Here is an 11260-nt window from a genome sequence, read left to right on the forward strand (position 1 = left end):
GCAGCTGGTTGCAGCGGACGAGCTGAAAATCTGACTTGTTTTAGGACAGCTCTGACGATAGCCGGCGTGGTCACTCTGAGCTTCTTGGGCACTTCTGGGGGGCAGAACTGGGCGGGGGGGGGGCGCTTCTAGCTAGAGGGCCCCTGAGAAAGGACCTAGGACCAGCAAGCCTCCGCCCCGTGAGCAGCAGAGTGGACAGTCCCTAGGTGTCAGAGGCCAGAGATGCTGGTTTGACCCCGACTGTCTACCAACTCTCAGCTGCCAGCTGTGTGACCTTGGACAAGTCACTCCTTTTCTTTGAGTTTTCGCGTTCGGATCAGTAAACAGGGCTTTATGAAACATGCCTCGTGGAGTTGCGACACTTCCAATACAGTCCCAGAGCCTGTATACGGTGCCTAATAGGTAGGCAATCAATGAATCATCACTTTTATAGTGATTTTGACTGTGCTGCGTTGACCTCCTGAGTTGTGTTCCCCACTCCCTAAGACGTGGTGAATTTCATGCTGAAAGCCACCGTCAGGGGGCCAAGCTACAGGGGAGTGTTAGCAACTGTGACTTCTAATTCTGGGTGTGTCACTGCTCTGCCAGGGGAGGTCGGGGAAGTTAATTTAATCTTCCAGCACCTTGTATAACAAGGTGAACGCTATCAATACATCACCTGAAATATTTCTAGAAGGGGTAACAAATAAATAACACTATAAAGCTGTCTACAAACACAGGTGACTGACTCACTTATCCATGGGAACTGGGGACAGAAATCAAAGAGATAAAAGAAAGCCACTAATAATCCTGAAACCTCATCAGGTTAAACACCCGTACTTATCAAACCGAGGCTGCAAGCAAGGGATCAGAATGACTTGTTAGAGTTCATCACCTTCCCTTCCCTTGCTCTGTGCTCTGGTGCAAAAGTTATGAGTGCTTAAGCTCCCCGCTGGTTCTTAGCCACAGAGGGGAGGGATGCAGATGTCCAGAGACTCTCAGAGTGGGTCGCCGAACCTGGAGGGTCCAGCTTTGTCTAAAGGAAGTACTTTAAAACGACTAAACAACACCTGAAACAAGTCAAGTCATATAAATCTATTGAGCAATCTATCTACCCGCCCACCTATCTACCTACCTTCCTATTTCTTTATCTAACCATCTATCCGCCCACCCACCCACTCACCCACTTACCTATCTACCTCCTTATCTCTCTCTTCTATTGATCTATTATCTATCTGTTGATCTATCTACAAGCCTACCCGCCTACCTGCCTAGATTTTTTAAAGTAGATAGCACATTTCTGCAGGCAACACATGGAAGGTGAGGAGTTTTATTAACACTGAGAAGGACTCTAAGAATCACTTAGCCAACCACTTTGTTTTGCAGATGAAGAAAGGACAGACTTTCAAGCATTTTTAAGTACTGGTGGAAGAGAGAATGACAACACAAATATGTGTTTTGAGTACTGATGGGAAGTAACGACCGTGAGAAACAAGGGAGTATAAGAACACGTTTGTCACAGTGTCCCTTTCTGCAATCTCCCACGAGTACCGTTTATTGTTTATCCTATCATTGCGGTGACTTGAGCAGAGAGACCAGTAATGATATGGCCTTGAAATATGGCTTTATTATCCAAACAACGCGGACGGCTGATGTCATAATATTCCTTGGACTTCCTGAGCACCTGTGTATGATGACGGTCTACGACCGAAAGAAGCGAAGGATACACGACTCTTCCTTCGCTGTCTGCCTCCCTCCTTGTGGCCGGTGTGCTTCCTTGCATTCGACCACACCAGATCTGGCCCCGGGGGGTGGGGGGCGCTTCTAGCCTCCCTCTGATCCTGGCATCCCTTCCTTCGGCCCAGCCGCCCTTTCTCGGTGGGTGGGGAAGAACCTTGGGGCTCCGGGGAGAGCTCTCTCTGTACCTACCCAGGTCCTACAGTAAGTCCTCAATGTCACCAATAGGTTCTGTGACTTTAAGCAAAATGACATACGAGACCGATTTTACCACAGCCTCGTTGATATAGACAAGAATAAAGCTCCTACAGCACCTCGTCAACGTTACAACGAAAGAACAGTATTCGAGGACCTACTGTACTTTCTTGTGGTCTAGAGCTTACGGTTCTGAACCGGACAGCCCACTTCAACGGGACACTGTCTCGTGAGATGAGCCCCGCCCACATGCGGAAGATTCCAGTTCTGTCCAGCACAATAGTAATATTCGCAGGTGATGAATCCTCACGGAGACCACATGCTCTAAAGACAGAATGTGGGCAAATTTCAGTTCGATTTCAAACTTTTTTCCCTCTCATTTGACTATTATCACCCCTTCCTCTCAATTCCACCTTTATAAATTCATGACATCATTTATTCCTTCCAAAAATCTTCTTTAGAAATCGTACCAATCTCTCGGGAGCTGAGGTCTACGTAAGTGAACTTAACATTCCCAGTTGAAACTTGATGATCTCTGAAATCTAACTCGTTCTTCCTTTTTCCACTGTGCCACCCTACCAAGCCCTCACATAACAATACGGCACCAAGATTCCTCAAACAATGACAGAAGGTGATTTTGCGCATCTGGCCAGGCATCTGTGCCGGGTCACTTGCACACATGCACTCATTAACGGTCACAACGGTCCTACCAATCGGCTATGTAGTTGATCCTACCAATTAGGTATGTAGCTGAGACTACGTTGTTTGCAAAACAAAGCAGCAGGCTCTCCAGCGAGTTGTAAGCAAAAGTGGTGTAGCTGCCCCCTTTTAACCGTGTGTTGTCTGGGCTGCTGGGCTCAGTCATTTTCAAGGTTTCACCAAGGATCCCGCTCATTAATTTTCTCCTACAGACTTCTGTGCACTGAGTAGGCCGTATTTTAAAAGTAACTAGTTTTTCAATTAGTTAATCAGAGACACAAATAAATAACTGTCGATCAAAGTTACTGAACTGATTGCCAGCCCGAAGCCTAAGGGTGTCATGTATAACTTTGGGTGGGTGAAAGACAATTTCCAGTGGTCTTCTTTGAAGGATTAAAACAAACTTTCCCAGGTCTCAAGGGCCTGGGCCTACAGACTGGAAACCAATGGGCCAAGGGTTTCTTCCACCTTCCAACTTTCTCCCTCAGGTCTTCCCGATGAGTTGGCCAGCTACTCCGCCACCTGGCTGAGTCCCATGTAGGGCTGGTTCTCGACTGGGAGCCTTTCTTCACACGGCCTTGGCTCCTGGGCTGGGCAAGGGCGTCGTCATGGCTACCCGGTGGCACTCTCCATCAAGTCCTTTAAAAAGTCATCTTACAGGAAAGGCCCTACTTTTTGTTTGGCTGACATTTCCCTGAGACTTGAGTGTTATATTAACGAAAACAAGTCTGCGTTATATTTTGGGCTGCTGCTTAAGGAGCGTTCACACCTACGGAAACTGTCAAGTAGAAACAAAGTTTTATAAGCACTTTTCTTTGGGGGCTCAGAAAACTGTACTTATAACTCATTCAGACCCTACTCTTCTGTTAAGGAGGCAGAAATCAGGATTATCAGCATTAAACGGCCATTCTCAAGGACCCTACATATGTTATGAATTAGCCATGATCCTGATTCAAAGCAGAGACAAATGTAAGAGCTACACTAAGTAACCAAAGACAGTTCGTGAAGACTAAAGCCTGAAAGAAAGATGGCCACATAGTAATTAAGAGTATGTCGGCAGGCCAAGGAGAAAATGGGGTATATCTTCCAGTGTTTATTTGACTGAACTGATATTCACATGGGGACGTGCAAATGTTAATCTAACTGTAGGTATATAGAGATATAATAAACATACAGATCTGTGTATATGAATCAAATGATATCAATACATACACGTGTAATAACAAATTCACATTTATGTTATATTTTGAAGCATCTGGAACACTTGTGGGCAGAATCATCATTTTTGGAATAAAATCTGACTCCTCTGGAAATATTTTATAAAACTAACCCATTCTGGCATTAAATGTCCCAGAGTTATGTGTTAAACATTAACCACATATAGGCATGGTGGCTGACTTTGTGTTTTGGTGAGTCAGTTATAAGTGGCATGGTTCGCTAGTACCTAGAACACTGCCTGGAAAACAATCAAAATTCGATAAATATTTGTTGAATGAGGATATGAATGTTCTATACAGTATATGATTTTGAGGACTCAAACCTTTCTGTACAGATGTTTTAGCTGTTTTTGTTTCTGTTTTTTTCCCCATAGCAATTTTAAATAAAGAGCTTCATCTGAGAAAACACTTTATCTAGTTTGACCTAGTTAGGCTTTGATTCCAATGAGATGGTTTTGGGGGAAATCTCCATGAAATGATGACATGGAGTTTTAGAGATTTTATGACAGAAATAATGATAACGGTAATGATAAAATAATAACCATCATGACTCTGAGAACGAAGGCATTAAATACATATTAATAATTAGAAGAGGTGGTTCAAAGAAAATGACTACCTCGAAATGCATTACAATGGACAAATTGAATTTGGTCCCAGTGAGGGCCACGCTGTTTACTGAAAGAATATTAAACTCTAGCCTTCCACCATTAAAGGACACAGGGGGACAATTCTAGGGAGAGTTAACTCAAAGGCCACCTGGGAGAAAAGCGCCTGCCCACACAGGTAAATGATCTCCTCCAGGGCAAGCCAGGAAGGGGTTCGTTCACTTCGTGTGGGTGAGCACACTTGTCCCAAGGGGCCATTTTATTTACGGCTTCCTCCTATGGGATCGGGCTCATTTGTTTTTATATCTCAGATCTACGTGTAGTCCCTGCTTACACTGCATGTTATTATAAAACACCTTTCAGCATGCCGCCGTCAAAATGGAGTGCTCCCAGCAAATGTTCTCTTAGGGCAATAACTCCTTAATATAAACTGCATTTAATAAAACCGGCAGCGATTCTAAAAAGGAATGGAGAAAGGCGTATTCAGAGAAAATGTCTGGAAGAAATTCACAATTAATATTTTACAAGACATTTAGATTCCACGGATTCCTCCTTGCTGTTAAAATTTAAGAGCTTTTTCAAAACTGTATTCCTCTCTGTTATTACATCCTTAATTAAATTAATTTATACAGTGAATGCTCTAATGATGCTGCTGTAGATTTTCAATCAGAAAGCCTTATTGCTGGAGACAATATGTGTTAAGACCTTGAAACAAGAATGACATAAGGCACAGTGCAATCACTGGCGTGGGGATATCTGGCCCTGACATTTGATTACTGAAAAGATCGTGGTAGTTGTTCTGTGCCTCAATTAAGGTCTTCATTTTATTTTTTAATTAAGCTAAATTAGGTCAGTGAAAACAAAATGAATCCTGCAAGTTGCCTTTCCAAGGATTTCTCTCTGGGAAATGCAATGGCAGATGATGACATTTCTATTGAATAATTCTACCCGTTAGGTTGCGCCCGCCTGAAACCCCAAACAAAGGAAGGTACGCCGAGGCCGGTCTGCGGTACCCTCCAAGCTAACGCAACCGAAGCTGGCCCAAGAACACATGGCTCAGCTGTGGAGAGAGTCAGTCTAACAATTCTGCACCAAACACAACAGCTCATCCAGTAGCCCTCCCCGTGCAGACACGGACACAGTGTGCGAAGTGTGTGTGTGTGTGTGTGCATGTGTGTGTGATCAGAATAGCTTAAACTCCAGCATTCTACTATTAAAGGACACAGGGGGACAATTCTGGAAAAAGTTAACTCAAAGGAGAGAGTTAACGTGGCAGACACGTGCCTGCCCACAAGTGTGCCCGGTACTCAGTAGGCACTCAATAATCATTACCGCTTTGTTAATCTGGCAAAACTGGTCATAAACAGGGCCTGCTGCTTACATGTCAAGCCACCATTTCTAGATGAGGACACGACCAAACCAGAGAAATGACCCCGACTCCCATTCCTTGCTCTCTGGGTTGAGCTGTTGGATTTGCTGCCTTTATTTCTAATAATCTATTTCTAGGATTTGCATTGAGCATTTCCGAGGATGCGAGACCCGGTCACGTGGGAAGAGACAGGCTTGAGAAATGGGTCCTCAATGACCTTGCACGGCTGAGTATGGCCCGATCCCCTGCCCCTAGCCCCTTGGCCTCCACGGAAGGGGTCTCTGAAATCCAACGTGACGCGAGAGGCAGGGCGTCTCCACGTGAAAATCTAAGGGCGGATGCAGTTAACTGCATGACGGAGAGTCCCACTGGCGGTTTCCCCCTCTCTTGTGTTAAGCAAGTTCTTTGTTTCCCTCAAGAAAGAAAGAAAGATGATCCCTAAACATTCAAGTTTGGTCGCATGATAAAAGTTCCATATGATACAAAACACTAACTACGAAAGCAAATCGGAAAAAAAAAAAAAAAAAAACCACTGAAAAACCAGAGAACCCCAAACATCCAGCGCTCTTTGATCTTGTTTTAAATTGAATGTTTTGGACACTTTAGAAAAAAAAGGCAGCAAGTGCCTTTTTGATGGATTTTATCCACAGGAGAATGATTACAAGCAGAAAAGCTTTAAAGTGTCAGCTGGTGATGCATTTTTCTTTATCCCTTTTATTTTTATTCAGAAAGATATTAAAGGCATATGGCAAAGTGCATCATTAATTTCTTATTAATTTCATAATATTAAGGCAACCAGTTAAAATAGTAGTGGTACAACTTTAAATTACCGAACTCGCTTGGTATTTAATGAGAAACTGAGCACAGCAGGGTTTCCGTTAAATTAAGTTGTGCCTTCACATCACAGTAGGAAAACAGGTGTATATTGGTTTAGAATTATGGAAATGCTGACTAATTCCAAGGCTTGTAATCAAACAGCAAGGCACCCTGTAATATTTTTTTCCCTGAGAACATGCATTAATCTTTCATGTCTGGTCCCATTTCTTCCTGTCCACCAAGAAAGCGCACAGCTGAAAGAAAACCCCTTTCATGTTTTCCCGGTAACTGTTCAGGGTGATGTTTATCAGACACAGCTAAACATGAACGTAAGATGTGGAACTCTGCTGCCATTGGCCTAATCGCGGTGTGAAGGCTGTGAGTCTGCAAATCAGCCTCGACTTCTCAAAAATTCTCATTTAACCTGACTCAAGTAATTGGGCCTATGAAATTGAACTGGGTAAAAAAGGAAAACCAAAAATGATCCGTAAACCATTTTTCTCCCCAACCCCTTAATAATGGGTCTCACAACCCTGACTTCTGCACACGGAATCATTCAGATGAGGAAGACATAGACGACATTTTTGTTTTAAATACGGAAGACGCTATTTGTTTCCTAAGGAAAGGGTCAGAGTGAGATGTCCCCAACAGAAGCACACTCATCAGTCACTCATGTGTTTTCCTACGTGGCCCGCTCATCGCGTTAACTCTGGGTTTCTTGAGAGCGTGTCCACGTATGACGATGGCATGTTGGGGGCTGTGATTCTGCTGGAGGGGACGGATTCACATTAACTGAGCTTCACATTAACTGAAAATGGGAAGAGATTTGGCATCAATATAGCCTAAATGCTAAACAACTCATCATTTCAAATATTTTCTTAAACACACATAGAAGGGATGTTGTGTGCTAGTGTATTTTTTTTTTTTTTTTTTTGAGTGAAAAAATACAGAGTGGTCTTTGGGTTTGATTAGGAGCCTGGGAAACAAAAATTATTCTTTTCTATCACTAGTTGAGCCAGCAAATATTTGGTCACTTCATTTGATAATGTGACTTAACACTGCAACCTCCTAGAATTTACATCGGAAAATCCCATTTGTATGGAAAATGGAGCTGAAACGCTACTTTTTTTTTTTTTTTTTAAGTCATTGAGCCAAAAACACTTAGACCCACTAAAAGCTGCCTTACTAAAAAGCACCTTGGAAGCTTCAGGAAGAAGTAGTCGCCATATTAAATGGGGAGGGTGAATTCTCATACCGCATACTTGCTTTCCTGAACCTTCTCCTCTTTGATGTGCTCACACGCAAAGCGGAAACCACAGCGGCACGACTCAAGACCAAGGCTCGCAATTTGTTCCTTTTGGGTGAAAAAGAAACTAACGTTCTGAAGACCTTTTGTTGAGTATCTTGCCACTACGAATATGATAACATTTTCAATGGATCGGAGGTGAATGAAACAGATGCTCTTTTTCTGGGGCTCATGGGGGAATAAAACGCATGTGAGTGTGTGTCCATCTACAGAAGCGGCTAAATGACATAAAGAATTATACCCTGAAAACATGAGGGGGCACGTATGCTGTCTCTCTTCTATTCTTGTCAATAAATCCATTATCATTGCACTGCTTACCACAGGTTCTTCATATAACCAACGCACATCATTACGACATTAAATTAACTTGTCATTGATATTTGGGCCAATGGGGAAAATATCTACACGGCATAGGAAAATTCATACCAGCATGCACTATATAAAATTGTCACAAAAATAATGCATTCTGATGAAGTAGCTACATACGACATCAGTTCGCTTCTAGTGAATTGCATTCATCATCAAATATTACTGGGAAGCAAAGAGAAAACAAAAAGGGTAATAAGCTTTGTATTTTTCTGTTCTCTATCAACACGAAGCCACAAATCGGGCATTAAAACATTGACTTTGTTAACCGCCGTTGACTGTTTAGAAACCATTAGGAGGTTTAATATTATGGCTGTACAGGGTACATTTTGTCCTTTCAAGAGAGAATCTAAAGACTAAATTTGAAAAGGGGCTCCTGGTGCGTAAAAGCTTTTCCTTTCCCATTTGCTTCCCTTGTGTGTGTTGGGCTTTTTTTCCTCCCTTTTAAAATCTTAGCCCACCCAATACTCTTTGGCAGCGGCTGTGACCCAGTGGGGTCACTCTGATTTTCTAACCAGGGGACACGCTATTTGAGAGCTCTTTCTGTCAGCATTAATGCCAGCTCCTTTATGGGCCGGCCAGCTGGTTTGGCTGCTGCAGGGGTCAGCCCACACTCCTCAAAAGACCAAAGTCATTTTTGGCACTAAGAGCCCATAACTAGAACCTTCAGTTGAAAGGACCATTTTCAAGCAATAAAGTGATTTTGGTACAAAAGTAAACCGACTCACCCCAGGTAAAGTTTTAATATTGTGCAGTGCATTCTGGGCCTCAAGTGCAGCTTTTCTTGTATAAAATGTTACGAAACAACAACCTACAGAGAGAAATGAAAAGGTTTTAGAAATTTCTGTGAATGCTTTGCTTAGATATAATGGAGACTGTGGCGAACAAATAATCTACTTAAAAGGATGCACAGTTTAAAAATAATAAAGTGCATGAGAACAGTAATAACAACATCTCAAGCATTTACACGGTGCCTTTCATCCTAAATCATATTTATTAGCTTTACCCACGTCGGAGATCAATTCATAACTCTGGGCACCAACCACCTGCAATCCAGCTCTTCAGAAATGAGGGTGGGAGGCGGGGGGTGAGCTGTTAATGGGGCTTGTGGTGTCGCATCTACGTGAGAAGCGTTTAATCACAACAACAATAGCAGAAACATACATTAGCCATAATTTCCTTAAAGGGTATCTCTAGAAACATCACACTTTAAAATCACTTTCTAAACTCAATGGTTTAGACAACTGGATTATAAGCTTCTTAAAGGCTAGGATAATGCTCTTTTTTTTTTTTTTTTTTATCTCCAGCACAGTACATAATGCAAAGTTCTGTACATGAGATGATGTTTGTTTGCCAGAATGAAGACTCTGCTTTAACCGGTTAGCAATTATGTTATAATACAGGTGAGTACCTGCCCAAACAGATATTTGCACACCCTGCCCCATGTATTAAATGTGGATGTGGCACAGTGACTGGCAATCTCTAGATTCCTTATTTCCAAGAGCCGACGGGAGTCCAGGCTGAACGTCCCTCCAGGAGAGGCCAGCATTTATCGTCTTCCCGGCCAACTCCCTCCACCAAAGAAAACGGGGTCAAAACCTTAGCCCGTTCCGTTTGTGTTCTGAAGGATGGCTGACCCCTTCTTCAACCTATAGCTAAAAATACTGGTTAACGTATTGGGTTAAACCAGATAAAGGTTAACGACCTGTTAATTAGCATGCAGTTTCTTAGCATGGCCAGGCTTGGAGAAACGGGGTGGACAAAAACTTTCAAAATTTAAAGAAAGATGATGCTGCCTCTCATCTGGGCTGCTCTTTGTTTAGTTGGGCTGAGAAAAAGTGGAGAGAGATTCTCATCAAGATTGTACGTACTTAACCCCGACTTTACTGAAGAATCCTAATGTACAGAGCCAGAGAGACAGGGAGAGCTTTGAGAGGTACTCCTAGACCAAGGATGGCCGGCAGCAGGAGAGAAATACACTACACTTAGGCATCAACACTGGCTCTGTTTAAGGGCACGATGTCACCAAGACCAAGAGCAGCGTTACAGAGAGGGGAGTTGACACCACAAGCCATCTTTAGAATGATAAGCTGGCGTTCTAATTTTTCCAAAACAAAAGCTCTTTCAAAGGAGGAAAATAAAGCACAATGCTGTTCCTACAGCATTCCTAGACACGTCGAAGATCCTTCCTCCTCACTTGGAAAGAAATTTGGAAACTTGTTATATATTTGATTTCGCTGGAACTGAAGATTAAATATGCAACTGCTTCACCTTTTGGACAAACTATAGAGTATGATAGTAGCTTTTTCGCATTCAAAAAACTCCATGCATCCAAGGACCAGAAACCCTTAAAGTAGATCTTTGGCGTGGGGGAGGCAACTGAAAATTACGAAGTTTCTTTAAAGTATCGCAGATCGACAGACTGACCGTTTTTATGAGAGCTTTTCATTTGAGCTATTTGGATTTCTTTCACCAGAGTTCATTTGGCCATGTGCCTGATGGTCGAATTTTTTACTGAACTGATCAAATCAGCAAGTAGTTTGAGCTTCATTGGCCTAACACAAGCCCAAGAAAAGCTATAGAAATTGCTTCAGGTCAAGGAATAATTTAAAACAGGAAAGCAAAGTCCCAGCTTCCAGGAACCTATTGTAGTCACTCTAGGAAAAAAAAAGAAAAAATAGCAACTATGCTTCCCCAGGCTTGATATAGAAAGAAAAGCAGAAAAAGACACAACCTTTTTCTCCTACAAGGTTCTAACAATCAGTCTCAGTAAGTTCTCCTTTCCCTCTCCTGGGCTTATGGGGTTAGCGTCCAGATAAAGCAGTAAGGGGGAACCTCTGACCTTCAACCGCAATAATCCAAGCCTCAAAAAGAGCCGGAATGTGACACTTTCAAGCAGGTGGATTGTGGGGTGTGAGACTTATGAAAAGAAAATTTAGGGGTAGAGTGAAAGTTCTAACACTGTGCTTGC

The 11260-nt window shown here is 42.7% G+C and overlaps 1 protein-coding gene across 3 annotated transcripts in view; it reads right to left on the bottom strand.

Moving 5' to 3' along the window:
- The window catches only part of CELF2 (CUGBP Elav-like family member 2), a 512960-nt gene that overhangs the window by 99793 nt on the left and 401907 nt on the right, over nucleotides 1-11260 (bottom strand). The window contains exon 4 of one of the 3 annotated variants that reach the window (XM_011359641.2): nucleotides 9018-9100. The exons of the other annotated variants lie outside the window; for them this stretch is intronic. Within the exon in view, the coding sequence (XP_011357943.1) occupies nucleotides 9018-9100 (83 nt within the window). The remainder of the gene's footprint in view (nucleotides 1-9017; nucleotides 9101-11260) is intronic. 3 annotated transcript variants of the gene reach the window in all.

The sequence above is a fragment of the Pteropus vampyrus genome, unplaced genomic scaffold (assembly GCF_000151845.1).
Source record: "Pteropus vampyrus isolate Shadow unplaced genomic scaffold, Pvam_2.0 Scaffold49, whole genome shotgun sequence".
Classification (NCBI taxonomy): domain Eukaryota; kingdom Metazoa; phylum Chordata; class Mammalia; order Chiroptera; family Pteropodidae; genus Pteropus; species Pteropus vampyrus.